General features: G+C 36.8%; 1 protein-coding gene across 1 annotated transcript in view; it reads right to left on the minus strand.

Annotated features, from left to right (window-relative positions):
• Window positions 1-4,578: 4,578 nt before the first annotated feature.
• LOC111159969 (SRY-box 5) overlaps window positions 4,579-26,205 on the minus strand; it is a 521,422-nt gene continuing 499,795 nt past the window's right edge. The window contains exons 12-15 of the mRNA XM_022522689.1: window positions 15,454-15,562; window positions 12,481-12,654; window positions 6,771-6,987; window positions 4,579-5,166 (exon numbers count right to left, since the gene is read on the minus strand). Of these exons, the coding sequence (XP_022378397.1) occupies window positions 4,863-5,166; window positions 6,771-6,987; window positions 12,481-12,654; window positions 15,454-15,562 (804 nt within the window). The 3' untranslated portion in view covers window positions 4,579-4,862. The remainder of the gene's footprint in view (window positions 5,167-6,770; window positions 6,988-12,480; window positions 12,655-15,453; window positions 15,563-26,205) is intronic.

The raw sequence follows: 26,205 nt of genomic DNA on the forward strand, positions 1-26,205 counted from the left end.
AATGTCCACTGCTAAGAATTAAATCCTTAGCCCCTTGTGGTTCAAAGTCCACTTCAGGGACTGGGGTTATTTATATTGAAAACTAAATTATTTTCTGTACTTTTGCTTTTTCCATAAGAAAACTAAAGATTATACCTTCACAACAAGAATTGTGAAAAGAAACACAGTATAATAGGTAAAGAACACATTTGCTGTTTTTATTGGTGCCTTGCATGGCAGTAATACTGAAAAAAGAGAATGCAAAAACAAAAAAACAAAAAACAACAAAAAAAACCAGGTTGGTGGCAACCCACATCTTTTTTTTTAAGAGTACATAAACTCCTGTTTTATTTTTATTGTGGCATGAATGGTAACATAAAACCAAAAACATGAAAATATACAACTTATATTACACTATGTGTTATGAACAAAATATAAATCTATAACTCTATGTTATATTTACATAATTATTTATTTTATTAAATTTCAAGTGAGATGGTAGGTTGCACATACTTTGTTTTAAGCTCCAGGCATTTGATTGTCTCTTTTCTACTTTTTTCCCATTTTTACTTGTAAAATCCAAAATGTTAGAAGGACTAAGAGCTTTAGAGCCAGTGGAGCTGTATAAATACTGTTTTAGTGAACCAGTGACAGAAACACTGGGAAGGACAGGAATCAATCAGTAGAAAACTTAACACAACATCATCTTCAACTTGGGAAACTGAAAGGTATACGAAACTTTAAAATTAAATACTGTAAAAGCCTGTCTAAACAAAAACTTATGCCCTAGAAGAGATATCTGAACCACTTTAAGTGGGCTTCATAATTTTCCTTGCAGACCTCATAATTTTTATTTTACTATTAACTTGATAGACAAATAGTTTATAAACCTGTTTGTAAATATACAGTTGTTTATTACAATTCAATAATTTACCCATTAGAATGAATGAAAATTATTTTTTGAAGTTTTAAATGTGATAAAAGAGATTTTCTCTGGGAACAGTAACTACTTCTGGATTAAGAAAATATCTGAAATTGGGACCACAAAATAGTTAAAGATAATTGTCTTTAAATGAATTAAGGTAAAAGTCTACTCCAAAATCAAATCTATGAAATAATTTCATCATCAAAGAAAACTCTCTTATATTCATTCCTTATGAGAGGATTTGGTTTCAATAATAATTATGTTCTTTGGGAGGGATTTTATACATGGTTAACTTTTAAATGCAGATGCCAAATAAATGTTACAAATTGACTTAACTAATTTAGGTATAAATGTACTGAAGAACAGTTTTGTCTTTTATCCAATTGCAGTAACCAGCCAAATTATTAGTAATTTGTAAATGAGCAACTTTAACCTTTTTTCTCCAGTGATGTTCTCTTAGATTCATATTAAAACATGGCTATTTTGGGAGGAATTTATTATAATAGCAATAAAATGAGACTTCAGGCAAGATTATTCCTCAGTACTGGGATGAGTGTGTGCCTGTGTGCGTGTATGTGTGTGTATGTTTGCGTGCACGTGAGAGAGAGAAAGGGAGAAAGAGAAAGAATGGAGCGGGGATTTGTGAATGAGAGGTAGGAAAGGATAGAGGAGGGAAATGTAATCTTCATTTCAGACTGATCTTACTCTGATTTCCTCTACCTTCGCTTTTTTGATCATCATGGGGCACAGAGAAAGAATACAAAGTTTTAGGATCCTTTACAAAAATGATAAACCAATCAAATGCCAAAAAGGCAACGTGTTAACACAATAAGTTGCTATTCATAGCACCTTTTATCAAATGACTTGAAAGCACTTCAAACGTCAATATAATTTTTGTTTGTCTGTTTTCTTTTGGGGAAAACTAAGGCAAAGAAATTACGATACCCAGTGAATTCTATGTCAGGACACAAGAGAACAGAACTCGGGGCTCTGGACTTCCCGTTTCCGTCCATGCACGGTGCAGCCTCTCTGACATCAACCTAACTAAATAAAATTAACTTCTGAATTTCAGCAGTTAAAGGTCACCATTAACAATTTCGTTTTCCCCTTCAAATAAAACAAAATAAAGAACAAACAAAAAAAGACCAGACAGAAGTGTTTTGTCAATTCACTGCTAAGTGCATTAGAATTGGTTTCAGCCCTGATTGCCCTCAGTGGCCTCTACCTGGAGCTAAAACAAAGTATTCTTGTAGCCCAAAGTCATGAAATGAAAACAAAGCATCTTTATAATGTGGTGTAAAATAAGTATCCAGCAAACGTGAGAGGTGAACCCACATAAGTCAGAAAGAATTTGTTAACAAAGACGAAGAACAAATTTTTAAAAATCTGTTTTCACATTGTACATAATAACAATATAAAACGAGTGTCTATTTTTTTTCCTTATCCAGAGTGCTTAAAAACAACAAACAAAAACAAAAAAAAAAATTGGCTCTAGATGACTGTGGCAATTAAATAACTAAATGAGTGATGAGAGCATAAGTTAATTAAGATTGAACACGACCCTCCTATTCACTCCTTTGTATGAAACACCAGAACTTGACATTGTTGGGGCCAAATTTTTAAAAAGGAGAAAACTTACTGAAGGAGAAGTAAAATTGTGTGGGTGAACGTGTGTGTGTGTGTGTGTGTGTGTGTGTATGTATAAATATATATATATATATGAGTTGGAAGATGGAAATTTGTTTTAAATATCTAACAGCTTATTGGCTGCACTTCCAAATCAGAGGAGAATAAAATAGAGAGGGAGAAATAAATTATACATAACTTACTAATCTGGGAACAGCTGACCATTATTATTATTATTACTATTATTATTATTATTATTATTTTATCATCATCATCATTACAACACTAGCAAAAAGAGGCAGTTCAAATGAAAATACAGTCATCAAAAACAAACAGAAAAACAAAACAAAATCTCTGACATGCAGGGTATGATCAGCTCCTCCAAGCAAAACCCCAGAGCAAGTCTTTTGAGAGAGAGAAAAATAAAAAGGATTTGTTTTTCTTATTTATGTGTAAAAATCAAACTTTTGGGTCAGGTTTGAGGGGTGGGATAGGAAAATGAGGACTGGAGTGAAAACCATAGCACATCCAAGCTCCCAGCTGGAGTATTGAACTGTCTGATGCTTCAGCACAAATAATGGCAATGGACTGGAAGTGATTTTACATTTATTTGTACAAGCCCTGTAATCCCTAGGCAGTTCTGTCACCATCAGTTGTTGCTCTATGCACATACTCGGCTGGAACCAAAAACTGGACTTCCATGGATTCGTCTTATGGCGAGGGAAAGTGGTGGCGAGGATCACTGGGTTCAGCCAGGCTCTGTTTCTGTCAGGCTGCTATGACTTTTAATCAAATCCTGGTTTTTATGGGATGGGATGCACATGGCCCACAATTGTGAAATGGCCTCCGCCTCATTTCATGGAGAGATGAAAAATACCTTACAAAATCATCAGTTCCATTTCCTGATCAGGAAAGGATGGAATGTTGAAGAAATAAGCTAATTCTGTGTTTCTGGAAAACGGCCAAATACAGTCAAGGAAAACAAGAATTGCTTTGCTCAGTGTTATCAATAGGAAAAACAAACAGAAATCATTAAGTTGGAAACATTAGTGGAACCAACTGACCAGGAAGAAGGGACATCTGGGAACAGTTTGCTAGTAGCTTCCATGTTATACATGCACACCTCGATTACACAGGGCCACCTGATCCATCCAATAATAATCGTATTAGAAATTTAAAAATATAATTTCTGAGCCCTATCTTGGTTGTCATTTGAAGTGCAAAGTCAAGGTCAAGGTTGCTTCCAGACCAGTCACTTAGGAGGATGTGGGATTTCATCCCCAGATGTGGGTTTAACTCACAATGGTTCAATGTTATTCCTATTAGTACCATAATCACACACATACATACACACAAAAATCCAAGATCAGAAAATATTTTTTTTCTCTAAATTTCTTATGTCTCTCTCTCTCTCTCTCTCTTTTCACCTGAGAACAGCACCTACAGTTTCCATTTAAGAAAAAAAAAAGTCAAATCTCACCAGCTGCTGGTATTTCAGGTTTTTCAAGGGATTGTCTAAGATATAACACTGTCCTAACTTAAGAAGGAACAGGAAAAAGGAAAGGAAAAAAAAAGGAACTGGGTCAACACTTCAGTACAAATTTGGCACTTGCTCAAAGATGTAGTGTGGTGTGCAATAGATAAAGAAAGTCCTCTAAAGAAAATAATTGCTTATTTTGTGGTGGATAGCAAGGAAGTTAAAAACAGGCTCTTTTTCCCTCTTCCCTCCCATGCACAGACTTCCATCTTTAAAGTATAGAGATGGAGAAGGTGGAGAGAAGTAAAGAGAAATTCATCTTTCTTTTTTTTCTGTCAGGTGCATTACAAAAAAAAAAAAAAAAAAAAAGGAAAAGAAAGAAAAAGAAAAGGAAAAAACCCAGAAACCCCAAAAAACAAAACAAAACTTATTTTTTTAAAAATTGTAGCACAAAACAACAAAACACATTCACAAGCCACTTGTTGGCACTGTGTACCTGAGTGAGAATTTCTAGAACATTGTAGAACAAACAGCCATAAAGTTTATTAAAAAAAAAAAAGTTGACGGGTAAGACTTCAGTGCTTGGATGTAGCAGCTGAATTACTGGCATTATTTTACCCATAGCTTATTTCAATCTCTTGTTGTTGATATTGTTGTTTGCTTGTATTTTTTTTTTTTTCCTTTCCAAGCCTTTTGAGGCTGAGGTCTATTAGTCAGCTGATGTCCCAACTATTTAAGACTAACAGTTAAAGTAACAGTCAGTGTATGAGAAAGTTAATGTGCTTGGCCACTGGTAAGGATGAACCAGCTAGGGCTTCTTTAAGTCCTAAGGTCACAACAATCTTTTGACCCTTATCAGTTGGCTTGTCCTGCAATATGGTTTTCACTGTCACTCCCATAATCTACATCCGGGTCATCCTCTTCCTCATCGAACTCATCATAAATTTCTCCGTTGATGTCCTCGGCCTGTATCTCTTCTTTGATATGTGGCTCCTCTCCTTTCACGCCGTAAGTGCTCTGGATAACAGGCATCCCGGGCTCTGGGCTGCTGGACACGCTTGAGTGCTCTGAGGGCAGGTGAGGGGAGGGCATTCCCGCCATGGCGATGGCTCCAGGGTACACAACACCAGCGGTGGCGATGGGGATCTGTGCTTGTTGCCTGCAGAAAGGAAGTCCCAAAAAAAGACTGTGGGTGAGGGGATACTCAGAGGCACACTTTATAACGAATCTGCTCAGCTTGCCCAATTCTAAAACCGTGATTCTCATCCTATTGCCCAACATTCAAAAAACCGCATCCTCCTGTGATGTCAATACCTTACCTCTGTCTACAGCTTGGCAGATCGCAAGGCACTTACATGTGTTACCTATTTGACTCTTAAAATAACTGTTTTTATTACTATCTTATTTTATAAAAAAACAAAACAAAACAAAACCTGAGGTGCAGAAAGATTAAGCAGCAGAACTTGACCCCAAGTTCATGTCCCTTCACTACAACAGTGTTTTCAGAAATAATTAAGCTACAGATAATGCAATTTTAATGGGGAAAAAAAACCCTAAAATATTAGAGTTCTCAAAATAAAACGTTATTGCTCAGAACTCACCGGAACTGAACAGTAACTTATTGCCCACCTGGTCCCTGTAATAGTTGGGGGGATGGGAAGCAGGGCATACAGCTCTGCAGCCGCGCAAGGCCCTGGGCTTAGAAAGACCTTATGCTTGGGTTAAAGAATTTTAAGACTGCAGCAGCAGAACTTAACTCTTTAACAGAAACCCCACATTTTCATTTTGCACTGGGCTCCACAAATTATGTAGCTGGTCCTACTGGGAAGGGATTAATGATGTTCATTTAGGCTCCATTCATTCATTCGTTCGTTTGTTCATTCATATGTCTACTATTTCATCCGTGTCGGGTTTTGTACTCAGCTTTGAGGAGAGTCATGCATTGGCATATAAAGCAAAGAGCCCACAGACTCTTTCCAGGCAGGAAGATAGGGAGGGCAGACTTAAAAAAAAAAAAAAAAATTTTTTTTTTTTTAAGTATCCTCTGGCCATTTTCAGAGCAGTATTTATTATTCTAAGAAGCCCTTGGGATCTTAATAACTTCTGTTCCAAATAGGAGCTACCTCCTTTCCCTGCTTTCTGAGAAAATTCTGCAGAAGCAATGAAGTTGCCGGCAGCATCACAGGACACCGCACCCAGCCTCGCCAGAGGAAGCAGGTAAGACCTCCTCCTGGGAGCTCCATTCTTGATTCAGAAGTGAGCTTTCCCGTTCACAACTGTGTCGTGCCCTAAATAGAATCTCCACTTTGCCTGATCTACAAAGGCCACACGTGTGCCTTGACAGCCCAGAAACCCCTCTACATTCCAAAGCAAGTGTTTCTTTTGAAACCATTTTTATGATGTATTCTCTCCAACAAGAATGGTGTCGAACTTGTCCCTGTGACGCCTTGGAAGTAATGAACGCCAATGAGGCGAGGAACTGATGATGCTTCCCAGTTTTTAACAAGGCACTTCAAAAGGCTTACTTCCAGATAGTTTATCCTCAAGCCGGTTGTTAGGAAAGCTCCTGGGAGAGCCAAGGTCCTAGGCCCTTGGAGTCCCTCCATATGGAGGTACAGGTGGGGGGACAGTCTAGTCCCCGAAAATACACGGAGTTCAGGCTCTTTTTCAGAAGGCTGCCTCGCAGCAGAATAAGAATGTCTCACACCCCATTAAGTGGAACAAGGAGCGCTCCCCGTGCAGACGCGACCGCGAGGCCCGTACCCGACATTGAAGTACTGCCGCATCTCCTGCCGCCTGTTCCGCATGATCGCCTTGTACTCGCCGATGCGTAGCTTCTTGCCGTCCACGAGGCAGGTGCGCTTGGGCCGCGGCTTGTATTTGTAGTCGGGGTACTTCTCCAGGTGCTGCTTGCTGAGACGGGCTTGTTCCTCGTAATATGGCTGTTTCTCTAGGTTCGTCATAGCTTTCCAGCGAGATCCTGTGAGGAAAAGAAGGTTAGGATTCCAACTGGCGCAGCTGTGGAGGTTCCTAAAAAGATAGCCCTGAGAACAAGGAAATCTACAGTAAAAATGCGGGCCCAAACTCAGAAACACATAAAAATGTGTTTGATTAGCAAAGGGTGACTCATGAGGTGAGATCCCACAGGACAGAGGTGTTGCTGGCTGTGTCCTTAAGGAAACTGTGTACCCAAAGATACAAAGGTGGGACGATCCTTTTTTTTTTTTTTTTTCCTGGCTGGAATTAACAACTGAGCCAACCATGTACATTATATATTTAAAAGCTCACAGATAATTTAAAGAATATACCTTTTGTTTCCACATTGGACCATGATATAATTCAACTGTGAATTGAAAATTTATGCAAAAACTTATTATACATTTTCAATCTGTGGCTAGTTATCTAGGTGCTGAGCATTTTTAGGTGGGGGATACGTTACTTACTACAAGGGTTTCTCACATATGCTACATATAATTCTCCTCAAAATTTGTAAGTATGCTTTCATGAATGATTGCATTTAAAAATTCATTTCACTAAAACTTTACAAAAAATTATATTAATGAACATGCACTGGGTAACTACTGTGTGCTAGATACTGTGCTAAAAACTTCACACAAGTTGTCCATTTTTACCTTTCACTGGGATCCTGTAAGGTAGTATTAGCATTTTTACCTATTTCCATAGATGAGAAAATTAAAATTCAAATAGATGAAGTAACTTATCGAAGGTCACAAAAGTATTAAATTGCAAACCTGTGACTCAAACTCAGGTTGGATGTAATTGAACCTGAACATGCTACAATATATGTTTTTAGATACCTATACCCACCTGCTATGATCTAGCAGAGGTTAGAACTGTCAGAATAAATATGTATGGGGTAAGATTTTTCTCTTAATAAATCAACTTTCAATAATATAAAGAGATGTCATTTCTTGAAGAATCGTATGCATTAATAATATTAATCCAATTGGTAATCCAAATTGGTTTTCCCCTTCTTTTCACTTTTGATTTTGGTTTGGCTTCAACTAGGATCACACACACACACACAGCATGCAGCTTAATTAAAAATAGTTATGCTAATTCTCAATATAAATGTGATTTAAAGCTTTGGTTCTATTACTGTGGCTGTGTGTAGTAGTAAAATAAGTAGTGGTAATAATGTTTACTTTTTATTAAGCATGTGAGGAGATTCTATTTGCAGATGAAGTGTGTTTATCAGCAAGTAATCAGCTCAACTTTACCCAAATGTACAAAGACCAAAATAACCAGAATTGGGAGTTCCCTATTAAATAGGTTCTGGTACAGAAGCTTTACCTGCCCTGCAAGGTCATCAAAGCAAGATCTTAAGGCTTTTGAATGAATTCCTTACTCAACCACAATTCCGTATCTCAAATGCAAATAGCTCACTGATGAACAGTTCTTCCCTACAAATGCAGACAATTCCTCAATATGGGCTGTTACATGTATTAAAGGAATACAGTAACAGGGACGATACTCTTCCCTTAGAATTCTTTCCTATTGGAACAGATGTTGCCTGAGTGGGTCTATCCACATAAGTGTTACAAAAATTTATAAACATATTTTTTTCCCAATCTAGACAGTCAATATGATTTTATTCTATTTACTACAGAAATCCAGGTTATAGCTCAAAAAATAGAGGTTTTTTTTTATTCCTTTCTGAAACTTGTCTTTAAATAGCCATGTCTAATAATTTGTAGGTATGATCTCAAACGCTATATTGCCCAACAATATTCTCTAGAGGTACTGGAAACTGTTACGTTATTCTCAGGGCAAATATAAACACAGATAAAACTATAATACTATTGAACTAGATCAATTCTTTTTGGGAAGTTTCTTCCAAGTATGTATAACAGGGCTCTAAACTTCAGATCAGGGAGTGCAAAAGTGAGCATACCAGAAATAATTTACTTAAGAATTACATAAATACATTGAAAAACGGACCTATGATTGTTGACTTTAAAATTCCGTATCTTTATCACTAGAGAGAACAAAGAAACTAGCATTCTCAATTAGAAGAGGAATTGCTAAGTGTTCTTCTCTAAGTCTGAATGTTCTATAAGCTTGAAAAGCATGTATTTCTCTAAGGAAAAGGAATGTTTATGCTTCATAGTAACCTGCCTCAGAATGTAATAACCCTTTTTAGACTTCCTACTATGTGCATCCTACTGTATTAATTACTGAATATGCAGTGATGAATCATTATGTTCCTTATCTTCTTGAGGCTCATATTCCAGTGGAGAAGAAATCTATTAAGCAATTTATTATTTTAATTACAATTGTGGAATGTACAGGAAGCTATGTGACCATGATAAAGAGTTGGGATCAATCTTTTGTAGGTCAGGAAGGCTTTGCTGTGGAAATGACTCCTATAGGAATCAGAAAGGGAGGAAGGAGGAAGAACAGAATGGTCAAGTGGGAAGAGGAATTGAGGAACTTAAAGTCGATCTAGCTGAAATGCAGAGGGGAAGGTGATATATATACTCATATAGACATTATATGATAAATGAAAGATACATTAACATAAAGATGACATACACAATAAAAGAGTGTAAATTCTCTGACAAGTTGACTTCTAAATCCGCATGAACGGGAATCACAGAATGTTTAGATACTTGATAATACAATTTCCTTGGAAATATCATTGAATCCTAAATTACATTTTAAAAGATGGCCATATCATAGTTATAAGTCTTTTTAAAGAATTAAGGTAGCCTAAGCACTGCGTGTACTTGGCAAAATGGCTAACTATTCCGTTTTATGACAGCGGAGGCAGTGTTTTGGTTTGGTGGCAAATACAGTTTTCATTTTTCAATAATAACTGTTGAATAGAGAAAAATAAATAACAAGTTTGGTTTGGGTTTTAATGGCTTTGCAGGTACAGCATCCACTGTATATAGCTACGATGTGAACCCTGAGACGCACTACACGAGCAATTTAGGTCTCTCAGGAGAAGACGAAAACATCTACCTGATCTGGGTGGGGCTGGTTGCTTACCCTGGACCACGTGCAGGGAGTATGTTCCCTGCATTTTTCAAAAGACTGGGCTTTTACAATGGAAAATGCAGAAGGACATTTGGGTATTCCCCCTGATAACAAAGAGGATGATTAAATTTAAAAATCTGATGTTCAAAATAAGAAAGAAAAAAAAAAAAAAGAAAAGAAAAGAAAGCACCACCAGTCTTGAGAGTCCTCTTTTCCTTTCTAAATCTGCCAATACAATAAAAATGAAGAGTTTGAGCTGAGCAGCATTGTCATCTCCATGGGGTCTGTAATGAATTTGCACATTTTACTCCAACTACTGTATATCTAATCAGAAAAAGATGTCCCCCATCCCCTGATCTAGCGCCAAACAGTAAAAGGTGATTCCTTATGTTAACAATTTCAGCAGAATGGCTTATTAAAACCAGATTTTAGGGTATTATAAAATGCTTAGAAGCCCTTTAAAATGTCAACTAGGATCCCCAGAGACTATGTAAAATGTCAACCCAGCTCAAGCGCCTGTTTTAAGCAGAATGAATTAGCGGCATGCTGTTGGAGGCTGTTATCCAAAACAATCAGTAAAGAGGAAAACATCAAGCTCTCTTTGTACTTTTATATGAAATGGGCCAGTTCGAATGATCTTCTGGATATCTGAAGATCACTTATTTATTTGAAGCTATGACCAAATATTGAGGTCCCAAACACCTCAGTGTTTTTTTTTTCTTCCTGCTATATCTTTAATGAACACAATTCTCTTAAAAAGTCTAAAATCAGACAGCACTCTTTTTCATGTCACCCATTATGATATAATCATATGGTCATTCTAATATTCTTTCCTTCAAACCAGAAAAAAAATGCTTGTAGCTGGTCATGTCTTCCCATAAAATCTTATGCTGCATTTCCTAAAGTACTTCACATTATCAAAACTGATATTTCTCTTACACTTAGGATAAAGTTTTAATCAGTGACTCATTTTTCCAGTATTCAGACACAGGAATTGAATGATATAGACAGTTTAAACAATCCATATTTAGTCTGTTTTTTCAAATTTTAATACTTTGGGATTTCTAATTTTGCGATAACTGATACATTAGGATATGGAATATGTTTACATAAAGTATTTTATTCCTTTCTAGAGTTTTTCCAAATGGAACAGGTATGATATCTATTTAAAAATTGGGACACTTTGGGGCACCTGGGTGGCTCAGTGGGTTAAAGCCTCTGCCTTTGGCTCAGGTCATGATCCCAGGGTCCTGGGATCGAGCCCCGCAACAGGCTCTTTGCTCAGCAGGGAGCCTGGTTCCCCCACCTCTCTCTCTTCCTGCCTCTCTGCCTACTTGTGATCTCTGTCTGTCAAATAAATAAAATCTTTGAAAAAAAAAAAATGGAAAAGTTCATATGGAAGGTAAAATTTGGTCATAAAAAAGGAAAAACAGATCAGAGATGGTAGAGATGTAAAAAATGTGCCTTTCCTTTATCCATAAATATTCACATTTTCTAAGCTTCACATACTGTTATCTTTTGACATAACATTCATTTAAAGATCTCAAAATCATTTTAGATGAAAACTGAAACATAAGTTCAAGTGGTTAATGGTTTCTGTTTTGTTGCGTTACTTATTTGTTGAAGCCCAAATTCAGTTAGGTGTTCCTATTCTTTTCTTGTTCTTTAGCTCTTAGAAGTCAGGGAATAAATAATCTAAAATGTGCTTAGATTATCTAGTAGCTAGCCACCACACTCTCTGAAGATGAAGAAGGTGGTGATGATGTCAAGTGAACAGCGCAAAAGAAATGGAATCTTCCCTTCCTTTTTCTGGGACTTCAACTGGTCTATAGTTGGTCTCTTTATAATCATTACCTTACCTCTCACCATCCCTTCTGCATGCTTTCAGCGTCTGTGTACATAAGGCAAATATGTACTGTATCTGTTAAGCTGAAAGCTGCAATAGCAGGAAAAATCCCTTTTTAAAAGATGCTGAAAATCTGCTGAAGGCTACAAAAAGTATAAATTAAAAATTGCACCACACGCCTCATCTTCTTGTGTCCTGACAGTATTAACTGGTTTTCAGTTATAGTACCGGAACAAACCTCACCTATATGTATTCTCCAGCCCTACCACATGAAGAATTCTGTAGCTCAAAGGGAAAGAACAAATACAGTCAACCTCATTGTCAAGTGGCTCAGAGGAAAGGAACTTTTTTCTTAGTCTTGCTACAAAATATCTCTAGATCTTAAAGAAGAGAAAATACTGCAACAATTAGTATGGAGACACAGGACTAAGCAAGCTATAAAAACTAAGCACCTTTCTCCACGGACATGAAATGCTTCGTCATCAGAAGGAAAGCCTCAATTAATGGTGCTTATTTAGATAAACAGATCACCCCCGCCTCCAAAGCCAGTACTTCTCAACAACTGCAGGAAACAGAGCTGTACATTTATTCCATGCGTCTCATAACCATTAATACGTTTCTTACCCAATATCTTGCTGATGTTGGAGTTGTGCATGTCGGGAAAGGCTTGAAGGATTTTCCTTCGTTCATCTTTAGCCCACACCATGAAGGCGTTCATTGGACGTTTTATGTGGGGTTCATTGCTACCACGGCCTCTGGATTCTCTGTAAATTCTTGATTCTGAGACTCCAGCACTTCCTAAAAATAGGGAACATTGCTTCACGTGAGTGTTAAGACTTTTGGTAATTCTATTCTTTCTATGGCTACTGAATATTTGTCTAGTGAAATATCTATTTTAGTCTATCGAAATATGAATATAAAAAATACATCTGATAATAGTACTTCCAGTTCTTGAGACAGATGCTTGTTCATGAAGTCTTTGTGATAAGCCCTGTGGTGGCAATCATCGTATCTACATTTTTAATCCATTTCTAATATGTTTTTTTCCTTTTTTTTGGATGGACTATGGACTATTTCACCATTTTCTTTCAAGGGGACACAAGAAATTTGAATGTGTTAGCTTTGATGCAAATTGGAAAGAGAATAGTTGGGGCATACCAATAGGCATGCTGGTACCATGGAAATATTAAACAGTTAGAGAAGCTCACAAAATTGCGAAACACTGTTCTCTTTGGCACAATGGATGACCGCCAGTGAGGATATGTCTCTGCTACCTAAAGATGGTCAGAACACACAGTAGCTATGCCCTTTTCCCCTTTTTGAAGTAATCTAAATAAAAATGCAGCTAAGTAAAAATTTGAAGTTAAAATACAATATGGAAATTCTTCCGTAATGTGTTTGGCTTTTCCTTGCAATTTTGTGCTAATAAATACATGAACTATGCTGATGCACTAATGACGGCCTGATCCCCAGAAGAGCTCTGAATTGTAGGGGGAAAATAAACAAACAGTTATACTACTATGGTTTCTTTAAAAGTCCACAGCCACTATTTAAGGTGAAACAAATAATATAATTATTCCCCTGAATTTTCTCCCTCATGTCTAAGTTACCCAAAGAGACCCACTGAAAGTTCCTTTCCAGTCAGCAGGACTCATGGTGATAAAAACATAACCAAGAGCCACAGTAGAACCCTTGGAAGCTGCCATCACTCCTCTAGGCTTCATGTGACTTTGTAGAGTAATTTCACCGGATTAAACAGCTTCTGAGATACTCAGGTTTAGGCAAAGAAAATCAGGAGAGGCAGAAGTATCCACACAATGGTGATACCAAGTTTTCTAGGGTTATCGTTAGAAAACATGGAAGAGATGTATTTTGGTAACATATAAAATTTTTAAATAATTTGGGCAATTCTAGAGCTTGTATCTTTAATAAAAACATTTTTTTCTTTCTTCATACTCCTCTTCCTCTCTTTTCTCAATTAGAAGGAATACTAATCAACCAAAATTACCCAGACTTGAAGACCTCTAGAGCAGCCAACAAAAACACAGCATACCTGGTGGCGGAGTTTCTCATTATTTCTTACTCATACTATGATCTTTAGTCTGATGAAGATTAGAAAATATTTTGCATACAAGCATGACTGAATTTAACAAATAACAGCCACAAAATTGTGATGTTTTAATGCTGATTACTATGGGCATATTTTATCATGCTAATACAACTTAAAACTTATGAAATGTGTTATTACCAGTAATTGTCTTTTTATTGACAAAAATCAGTGCTAATACATGGCAACATCTTTCTGAAATGGGTTTGTAACTAGCAAATGATCATTTGCACATCTGCTTTTTCTTGTTCTTACACCTTACAACAACATAAGCAATAAAATGAACATTATGCAACTTCATCAAAGCTAAATAAGCTCTTTATATGTACTTAGGCCACATTTATCTTAGCCAAGGGAGGTAGAAAAGAGAAGGAAATGTTTGGCTCCAATAGGCCAGGAAAACACTGACTTTGGTTGGATAGCCAACAGAATAAAATTCAGTTTTGATAATATTATCTGGCTACACCCTCAAGTTTGGCTAGTCTCAAGGCTAGTGTAGAACTGCACTTAAAAGTAGAATTGGGCCAAGGCACCGAGTAGACAGTTGTATATATAGGGGAACTCAAGGCCATCTCCTCTGTCCTAAAGTATGCTTCCTAATGGTCTGCTTCAGTGTGGTCTTATCTATATGCAGCAGACTTTCTCTACCATAGTAACAAATTTGAGGACTGTGCTCTCAAAATGCATATATGGCACCTGACACTGGAGGGACATTCCCAGCTATGGCTCAGGATAAGGGGAATAGTACTTTCTTCTTTATCTCTCTTTGCTGTGCTACTAAAATTAGCGTGTCAGTTTAGCTAGTTGTCACTGGGGATGTTTAGAATGTTCAGAGATGATGCAGACAACAGAAGTCTCCAGGCATGTGAAGAAAGCATGAGATTGTGCAGCTGGTGTTCCAGCTGGGTTATAAAGGGGAGGGAGGACACCTGACTGACTAATAAACAGTATAAGAGTGAAGGGTTCCAAAATGCAAATATACAGACACACACACATATGTGTGTGTCTCCTGAAAATATCCACTTAGTCTTGTATTCTGGTCCGAGTTTGACAAATGAAAACTGGAAAATGAGCTTACAGACACAAGTTTCTGAACAGTTTGCTTTGGGTACAAGAAATAGGGAAGTGAGAGATAAGTTTGGCAGTGACTGGGAGTATTTGCTTCAGAATCATGCCATCTTGAATCCAAGACCTGCCTCTGGTACTCAATAGCACTGTTATCTTGGAGAAAAATGGCTCAAAATTCCCAGGGGCCCAGCTCTTTATTTGTAACAGTATTTCTCTCATAGGATGTGCTAGAGATGAATGAGAGGATTTATGCAAAGCCCTCAGCAGATTACTTGGCACATGGGAACTGCTCAGTACATGTGAGCTATCCTTGTAACCACCAGGTATAATGTGGCTGTCTTACATACTTTTTAGTCATTTTAACTGGGACAAATAGACACGTCTGCACATTATCGGAATAGACATGAACAATTTTCACAAACCATCAGAATCTCCACTCATATTGAAATCCATCATGGCATGGCTAAATTTTCCTTCTTCGTTCTGTTTAACTGCCAGTTGCTGAGTCAGACTCTCCAGTGTTGTTTTTTCCTTAAAAAAAGAAATTTATAATGAGAGCTCAATCTGGAAATTGTAATTATTCAAAGACATCTTTTATTTTTCTTGAGCCATATATAATACATTAGCTTCTGGGAGGGACAGAACGCTGATTTATTCACCTTTGCACATTCAGTACCATAATTATGTCGAGCTAACTGAAGCAAATGTTCAGCAGGGTTTTTGAAGGAACTCTGATTCTTAGAATCCCCTATAAAGCCTTGGCATTTGGGTTTGGTGTGCCTCAGGGGTATGTGCCGGGATCCTTGGAGACAATCTTCCCGAGTCATAAAACGTGCAAAGACATTTCATGAAAGCAACCTGTCTTACAACATTTGGAATGCCTTTACTTTTAGCCAGACAGTAGAAGTACAGGAGTGGCATGGGGCCCAGAGAAAGTCTTCCAATAGTCAGGTGACCAACTGATAGAAACATAATTCACAGTAGTGCCCTCTGGTTGCCATCTCCCTAAATGCCATCTGCATTCCTCATGCAAGGGTAATGAAGACGTTTAAATATTCATTGCTAATTGCTTGTCAAGTCTCTGTACATTCGATGTGAGTGCCTGCTACTTGGACCACAATTTGACTTGGATTGCTAAGCCAAAATATTGAGTTGGCGAATTATTTGAGATACAAATACACCAAAATTAGATCTGCAAAGACATCAAGTCATTTAAAAGCATGCAGTGCATGATTTGAATTCACGGAGAACATGGCATTATAAACTAAATTATTTTCAAAGAAAACATAATGCTCAATCTAAACCACATGAGATATTAAACAACTTTCAATTAAGTAATTGGGTGATTTTACGAAAAGAAAAATCATATGATGGAAGGTTTACAACTTTTTCTAGCACTTTCCATCACTGCTCTGAGGATGACTTGGTTCAAAAACAGTATTAAGAAAAGAATCTACTAGATTTCATAAAATTTGCTCAGTTTTTTTTTATAATTAATTACCTCATTTTCTGAGGAACGCCATCATGAAATGTACAGATGACTCACATATATGGTGAGATAGCTACTGACACAATAAAAGTTTCACAGAAAATAATCAACTACTTAAAATAATTACATTACAGGTAAAGGGGCCCAACTAATGTTCCCACCAAGGACCATTAGGATATTGATATTAATATAGTACATGCTTTATCTCTACAAAATCTCTGACAGTATTACAACTGTACATACTAGATAAAAAATTCTCTCAATTTAGTGGCCTTGGAAATCCTATTCATCAAAGTCTGTATGTATGATTTAGTACAAAAAATATTTAATTGTCCTTTAGTATAAAACACAGCAGGGAAATTGGAAACAAAGTAGTTGATATCAACTTGAGTTCTACAGGACTATACAGTACCAGAACTAAGTTGAAATAAATTATATATTTAAAAATGTAGAACCTGATCCAATTAGTTTGTGTAAAATTGGTATTTTCAGCTGTTTTATGTGCTCTGGATTTCTTTTGCTGAGAGTCTGCTGTATATATTCGGCTAAGAACAGGACCACCAAGGACACCCGCTTAACAGACTCTCTTTATAGTAAATGCAGCTGTTAAAATAGACGACAGTTACATTAAAACACACACACACACACACACACACACACACTCCATCAACATGATCTGATCATCTCAGATCAATGAAGACTTCACCGTACAATCTTTGGGGAATATACTAGGCATGGATTGCCTCTCAGGTTTTAATTTAATGGTGGATAGGGCAATAAATGCTACATATTTTAGAAAGAGTTCTCTATTCTGAAGCAAAGTCTTTTAAGAAGAAAAAGCAAAATGGAGGCAACTGGAGTAGAAAAAAGATGAAATGTTGAGTGACTGCTAAGTTTTCAAGTTCAGCTGTATGGATCTTGTACCATCTCACCAAGAGACTAAAATTAGCAAATGATGGGCGGGAAACTAACCATTAGTTTTTACAGTACGTAACTTCTAATCATCTAACCCTAAAGTACACAATACAATAAAATTAATTAGTTACCCAAAATGGAATTTACAATACTTCCCAAGAGCATGTCAGTGGGAGATAGTGGAAGTTAACGAGGTAAGCTGCATTGTTTTTGTGACTTTTCGCATAGCTGATTCTCCGGCATGTGAACACGGAAATGAGATAGGACTGGAGGAATAAGGGAACGTGTGGTGTGCCTTTAATTAAAACACTTTACAAATGTAAATCAAAACGGTAACATTGGCACATTTTAAAAATTCTTGCTGACAATAAATTCAGAAGACTTAAAGGAATTGAGGTAAAGGGGCTATACTAAAACCTAAGTGCTTACACGGTAAATACATGGCATATAAAAATACAATCATTCCATGGCAAATAATTACCATATAATTTCATATGAAAATTGATCCTATACTAAATGAAAGTTTATATTTAGTTCTTTTTTTATTTTAAGATTCTACTTATTGAACTGAGAGAGGGAGAGTGAAAGAGAGAGAGTACAAGCAAGGGACGGGGCAGAGGGAGAAGTAGACTCCCACTGAGCAGGGAGCCTGATACGGGGATCGATCCCCAGACTCTGCATCACGATCTGAGCTGAAGGTAGATGCTTAACCGACAGAGCCACCCAGGTGCCACCCAGGTGCCCTATGTGTTCAGTTTTTATGTATGGGGTATATATCAATCTTCACATGGATAGTTGTCTAGATAACATACTGAAACATCAGAAGAATGAGTTGAATTTAAGAATCGTTCTCAAAAGTTTAAATTCAACTTTATTCAATTCAATACCTATATTCAATACCAAATTCAATACCTATATTTAGGTATATAGGAGGAGAAAGAATCAGCCAAATGTTATAAAGCCCAAATGCTGGTATCTTGAGAAGATTCCTTTGATCCTACTCCTTCCAATTCCACCATCTCTGCTGTTCCCTTCCCCAAAAAGTCCATCTCTATGCACTATCATTCTAAAATTCAACCATTTAAGTTTCTGTTCCTTGGAGTAAATCTTTCCTTTTCTAAAAGCCTCTTTTCAAAAGAGCCAACATTACTCAAAAAGGTAACATTTTGATTCCCAAAGTTCCTATAATTAAATTGATCTTTTCTAAATAGAGGCACCTGAGGGTGTCTGGGTGGTTCAGTGGATTAAGTGTCTGACTCTTTATTTCAGCTCAGGTCATGATCTCAGGGTTGTGAGATCGAGGCCTGACAGGGCTCTGAGCTAAGTGTGTAGAAAGAGATTTTTCTCTTACCTTCTTCCTCAACCTCTCCCCCCACTCTCCCCCTTAATTAATTAATTAATAGAGGCAGCTGAAACAGAATGAATTCAGTTTGATATTAGGTAGAAGGGGAGTAAATGGGGAAGATCCTGAAAATGGAAAACACTCAAGAAACTGAGCTCAGGGAAACAGAAAAAAGTGCTGATGGGAACAAGTGATAATTCTTACCAAAGTTAGACTCTTAGTCCCATCTGGCTCCAATGAAAAACGTATTAGTCAAGAATTTGTACAGACAAAGAACACCTCATGGCCCCACTTTAAGATCAGTGTTCTCGCATACAAATCCAGTACAGCACTTTTACTTAATGCCCTTCAATACTATCCAAATGCTCGTTTGAAACTGACAAGATTCGCTGGTTTTTCTCTCCTCTACCTTTTTCTATCAAAAAAAAAAAAAAAAATTAAAAAAAAAAACACATTTAAAGAAACATTTGCTAAAATTCTGAAATGCTCTGAGTAATCTCAGAGTAGAGGGTGCAAGCGTATTAGTTACTAGAAAGTAGTCAAAATGGGTCTTGAGAATTTATAAATAAAGATCGAACAAGATGACCTATATGCTTTCTCTCTTGAATACAAATTAGCAATTAGATAACAATAAGATTTCCTTTAGAAAGATGATTCTGACCTGGCTAATCAAATCTTATACAATACTGTAGGTTTACTGAGATCAAAGGGCAACTTTAGGTAAAGTCTATTTTTACTTGAAAAATCTTGTGACCCCATGTTGACTTGAGCAAGGATCCAAATGAATTGTATCCCATCTACAGAAGAAAATAATAGTTTTAGATCATATACTTTTGGGGGGTCAACTAAATGATTCTAAAACCCAGCCTTTAAAGAAGTATTATTACTGTGCTAATATTCACTTAGGCAATTTGACAGCTGGTCTTGGGCTCTGGGGCTCATTTAGCTGACTTGCTTAATAGAAAATAACACATGTATTACTTGTGCATGACACCACGCTATGGTGGGAATCAACGAGCAAGGTCAAGAAATATCTAGAGATGTAAGCAATGAGTTGATTAGAAGTAGTCGGTAAAGATCTGTACCTCTGGAAGGGCAAAAGACCATTGGGATTAATGGGAAGAGGATATACAGAGAAAAAAAAATGGGTTTGGGGGTCCAAAACATCACTTCTTGACCAAACTCTGCTGTGTATATTAGCTATGCTACTTTAGACAAATCAATTCTCCTCCCTGAGTCCCAGAATCCTAATTTGTAAAATGGGGTTTAAATATAATGATAGATTCTCATCAGCTTAACAAATTAAGGTATCTGTGTTTTTAATATTAGGGAAAAAACTCAATGAGGGAAATTGAAAAAATAAAGATTCTTCCTGACATATATGAATTACAGGAATAATTAGTTCAATACCAGTATTAAGTAACTTGCCGTGGGTATGACCTTTTATTTTCTATGGCTGGAGTAGTGGACAAATACGCATTCAAAAGGAGAGTTTGGCTAACAACTCTAAGAACTGTTGAGATTTTTTTAAATTCCTCTTGTCTAACATTTGAACAATCTTTTTAATCTTTTTCATTTTTCATTTGATGTTCGGGCATGATGGTTTTTAAGTCTAGTACATACTTAAATTGAAAGCATTTCTTATTCCATTACTTCAACTCATACAGAATATAACTAAAAATTCACCGTTTATAGAGGCTCAAACAAATATCCTGTGTTATTTCATAGAGCAGTGAAAACAAAACAAAACAAAACACACACAAAAACTCTGTTTTAGAAGAGATAGATACTTCCTTTACCTAATCCCAAACTAAACAATTCACGACTAAATAGTTCCTCTGTTACTCCTTGAAATTGGGATTCGTGTAAGTGATGAGCTTTGCTCCCCAGCAGACACACATACACAAATAGAGATGGGCTGTGGATCAGCTATCATAATGGACATCCCTGAAATAAAGCTCACAAAGCTATAAAACTCATAAAAAGCACATGCATGAAATGACAGAATAGAGTGTGACTGTCAAATGTTGACTCAGTAACAGTTAAACCCCTTCTGGCTGCACTTTTTTTTTATGGTCTACTTCTATACTAATGACACGGGAGGAAGAATGAAACAAAAAGGTTTCTAACCCTCCAATTATGTGAACCTCACAGACCACCAAAGAAGATGAAAGATTATTTATAATGTCATAATGATTTATCAGTTGGAGATTTTTCTCATCAGCTCAAGTAAAATATAAAGAAATAAAGCATATGTCCACCCCCTCAACTTCTTGGTTCCACTCTTGCTTATTGAGAACGCCATTTCCTAAAAAATAACCATCCACCCACATCATCTAACAGCACGAATGGAAGAAAAGGCTTTCTTGTAAATTGTATATAAATTATATACAAATACATTCTCTCTCTCTCCCTCTTTCCTCTCACATGCAGGCACATACACACACTTCCCTTTAAGACTAACAAAAACATAAGTTGAAGATATCATTCACTAATTTTATTCTGGTCAACCATAAATGTATCCAGTGGGATATTTCCAGATACACTAGTACTGTGTGATCCGGTATCCTGTAGGAATATTTCCATCAGAGGATCAGTCATAGAGATATGGGAACTAAGGGGTTGGAAAGGTCCATAAATGGCCTCCGGTCTACTCATCTAGAAAATCATCCTTATTTAATCTTGATGTTTTCTTTTACAATATCCAGAGTTTCCCCTTGTGGAGAAAATCATGAATTAGAACACATAATTTTGTTCACAGTCTAATTTCCTTTCACGAAATTTGGTAGCCACCTTCATGAAATGTTTCCTAAGTATAATTTCGAAATTACCTAAATTTCTTAGAAACTTAGTTTTATCAGGCAATCTGGTCAAAGTGAAGTACACTGGCAGATCAAGTTTTCTTAAAAAGTACTGTGAAGTTGAAGAATGACGGAATGGTTTTGAAGGAAACACACAGTTTCTATGAATTCACGTCAATCCAGATGAATAATTTTCCAAGATAGTAGCTGATTTATAGATAAAATTGGCGAATCCCTATCTATGATTTTTAAAGAACTGATTTAAAGTAGGAGAAATATTAGAAAGTTAATGACGATTAACTCTGATTTATGAAAGACGAGAGAAATTTGAAAAACAATGACCTGAGCAATTAATGTAAGTTCCAGAAAAGACAAAACTGGTGGTTACAAACTTTGGCTAAGAGCGCATAATAGAGGATGTAGTGACAACAAAAAGCCAGTACGGATTCATTAACAAAAACAATATTATAGGGACACCTGGGTGGCTCAGTTGGTTAAGCGGCTGTCTTCGGCTCGGGTCATGATCCCAGCGTCCTGGGATCGAGTCCCACATCAGGCTCCTTGCTCGTCAGGGAGCCTGCTTCTCCCTCTGCCTCTGCTGCCACTCTGCCTGCCTGTGCTCTCTCTCTCTCTCTCTCTCACAAATAAATAAATAAATAAAATCTTTAAAAAAAAAATTTAAAAACCAATATTATAATGACCTTAGTTTATTTTTCTACAGTAACTGGAATGCAGACCAGGGATGCTCAATGGTCATAATGTTTTGGGCTTAACTCAGCTTTAGATTATGTTCTTAACAATATCCTTATTGTCATTATGGAGAAGTTGCATTGGACTCTGAAAAAGAAAGTTGAATGGGATGGGAAAAGCAGATACAAAATGCCTGTCTTTAAATATCTTAAGAATTAACTTATTTAAAAAAGACTCGAGCCCTGTTATGGGTGAAAAAGGGATAGAATTTGGCCATCTAAAGTCAAGAGAAACAACACTGACCGATGGCTGTAAGTTATCAGGTGAACTATAATAAGCCACAGAGTTGTCTAATAGTCAAAGGTATCTGTCCAGTAAGTGAGCTGCCTCAAAATGTAAAAATTTTCCCCCTTCTGGAGATTTTCGAGAATTGGAATAGGACTACCTATGTTTGGCATACTAAAAACACTGAAGAGGAAATCAAGGCCGTTTTCATTGTCTTTCAAACCTGCAATTCTATGTCCTACTTTATTGGATACTCCATAAACCAGAACTAAAAAATTGTGACCAATATATAAAACTATACATATTTTCTCTACCATAAATGACAGTTTTTTCTAAAATTTTTAGGTTCCAAACCTTAAGGGCACTCCACTTGTAACTGTGTAATTCTACCATCATTTTCTTAAAGTCAAGGAAGAGATTTCAAATTATGGAAAAAAAAATAGGGTTATTGAGACATATTTTGTGAAGAGACTGTCAAATTCACAGAGACAGATTCACAGATTCAGGTACTTTGTGAAAGACACAGTTATATGCCCAAATTCAACATTCCTAATTTAGTCCTTAAAACAGAAAACCACTACCAGGGACAGGAAAAAGTCACTGAGGTCTGGGGGATTCATGCACAAAAAAACCACTCAAGGGAATCTGTCGAAAACAAATCAGTCACAAAGAAGGCACACATGATCACCGTTATGGCAAAATACTGGTCTTTGCTTATTTGTCACAGGAGCGCTTATGGTGTGTACTCGTGGAAACGGGAAGGCAGGAGAAGAAAAAACTAAGACCCGAGGGTTTTCAAATGTTTGTGTATGTGGTCAGCGTTTAACCAAAGTCTAAAAAAAGATGTTGTTATATTTCAAAGCAGGGCAGATAGAGATACTGCACTGAGTTAAATCACAAGAGTTAACGTGAGAAAAACAGGAGGCCAACAAAAACAATAGAAATCACGGCCAAGGCAGGATGTCCGGTAGGTGGGAGGGCTGCATAGATGTAAACACAAAACTTGAACATTGTCTGATGATAATTGTTCTATAAACAATGGGCAACTCCGTTATTGAGCTCCAGAAATGTATAGAATTTTTCTCTTTAATTTTTCCTTTTCATGGAATAAAAGCTATAAAACTGTTAGCTTTCTTATGAATGTAGCCTGAGTTAGCCAGCAGTCACCTCAGTTAAATAAATATAATTGGACTATTTTTAAGAGTCATGGCTTGGTTCAGAATTGCTGAGCCTGACAAATAGAAATGGGCACATCGGAGTTATAGTTCACTTTTCAATTATCCATGGTTGTTTTAAGGGAAGGGAGAGAAAAATACAGATTAGAACAGATATTTAGAATCTCAATTTAATCAACAGCTAAAACTTCACATGTTTTATCCACCCTGCTTACAAGAAGCAAAACCAATACGATGGAGCGTGTTCTTCTGTTTTGTTTTGTTTTGTTTTCCGAGCTCATCCTTTAGTGAAGCGGCTGGTGGTGCATGGTGAGGGAACAGAGACCTAGGAAGGGAACAGACGCAGGAAAAACAAAGAATGGGAAGAACGAGGTACACATTATGGAGATGGGGACTGCTTATATGAGATTTCTGTAATAAAGCCTCAAGACTGTACTAATACACATGACCCATGCCAGAGCACAAGCTAATCATCAGACACTGGGTACTTTCTCGAACTTCTTCAGCACGGTCCATTAGAAAAGAGACTGAGCTCCAAGGCACAGGACCTTGGCTTAAAAACTGTGTCTCCCGCTAGAATTCCTGTAATCTTCTCAAATCTCATTTTTATTTTTAAAACAAAGATAGAATACTGTTCTGCTCATATTACAGGACAAGTTTGCACGCTGATGGGAAATCACTTTGTAAAGGGTAAAAGCACAAAATAAATAGTAAGAGCCATTATTATTCCTATGACCCATAAGCAAGTCTTTCTCATTTGTTAAAAAAAAAAAAAAAAGGAGAAGCAATATGCTTAGAGAGATTCAATGAGACCCTTCGAAATACATGCTCAGTTCAGAATATTTTCCTCACCATTTTAAATCCATACTGGTAAAGTAGTTTGCAATAAATGACAATACAGAATGCAACACATCTAGTAAATATAGGAGGGTAATGGAAAAATGAAGCTCTCTAATTATTTCAGCGCTTTAATGTTTAATTGTCTTGAAGGTAGCATGCGATCTTGGGGATGAGGAGGAGGCAAGGGAGAAGCGAAGGAAAGACCATTCTTAATAGATCAGGTTTTTAAAGGGAACACTTCTGGTCCAACAACAAAAGTGACTCTTACTTCACTTACAGGAAATTTAGAAAAATCAGCAGCGTGGGCCCATGGATGCCAAGTTACAACCCTACCACCTTGGCATCACTCTACCGTATTATTTTTCTAGTGTTTTATCTACGCAACATAGAACTATACTTTAAAAAATATCTGGATCATCCTCTACGTGGTGTTTTCAAAACTTGCTTTTTTCAGGAGTACTATTGTGAGCATCTCCTTGTGTCTTTAAATGAATAGACAATTTCAATCATCAGAGAGGCCTGTGGGTGTCTATCCGAAAGCCCAATTTGGCATGCCCTGTGTGTCTCATTTTATTGGACCATCCTGCACTAACCCCTCTACCAGAATGATGTAAAGAACACAAGACTCTCTGTTTGAAAACATGCACAGCTTTTCTAGGCTTGAAAATTAAACCATAAAAAGTTTACTGGAAAAAAAAAAAAAAAAACCTTTAAAAAGCTCCTTAAAAACTCACACCATAATTGCTCCCCACCAAGCGTGGGCACTTGCTAGCTGCAAGTAGTGGCACTGTGACAAATGTAGCGAAGCTGAAAGCGGGCTATACTAAGAGAAAGAAAAAGTCTTCCACTGGCCATCTGTGAAAATAAGGCATGTGGCCATTAAATGCAGAGGCTGTAAATATACACAAACTCCATGAAGCAAATGGCAAAAAAGGACTAAACTTCAAGCTCAAACAAATCAAAATGTTTAATGCATAGTTACCACTGCTGGACGAAAACAGCTCTGATCTTTGCAATCTGCAAACTCGGCATGTATTTCAATTAAATACCCCCAAAAAGAAAAGAAAGAAAAAAGAAAGAAATGAAAAGACACAGAAGAAAACCATCTGGAACAAAAGGCTATAGACAGCCCATACTCAATTTCTAGAAACAAACAGCCCCTTTAACTTGCTCCAGCCTGTCGAGAATGTCGATTGGAATTATTGAAAGGCTGACATCTAGAGTGATGGATAGGTGATGACATAATAGCTATTTGCCTTTTTGTCATGGTCTTCGCAAACTGGCTGCTCTGTGCTGATAATATTCACTAAGGGGTTTTTCTCTCCCCTCCTGTCCCATAAGAAGTGTTCCCTAGCTAAGACACTCAGAAATGAGAAGGTTTTATGAATGAAAAACAAAAGAGAAGAAAACCCAAGGATCAAATGCCAACTTGCACATAAAAGCTGGTCTCGATTTCCTAATAATCAGTCTCCTAGAAAGCAGTTCTCTATCCCTTTGATATAAATTTTCAGAGTAGAGAGACTCCAATAATAAAAAGGCAAGCATTCAACGTCAGATTTGTGTGTGTCTTTTAAAGTTGTGGAATAATTAATACGTAAATGTAGAGATTAAAAAATAATCTATACTCACTTTAATAA

Source organism: Enhydra lutris, unplaced genomic scaffold (genome assembly GCF_002288905.1).
Source record: "Enhydra lutris kenyoni isolate GAN:26980312 unplaced genomic scaffold, ASM228890v2 scaffoldscaffold72, whole genome shotgun sequence".
In the NCBI taxonomy this organism is placed as follows: Eukaryota; Metazoa; Chordata; class Mammalia; order Carnivora; family Mustelidae; genus Enhydra; species Enhydra lutris.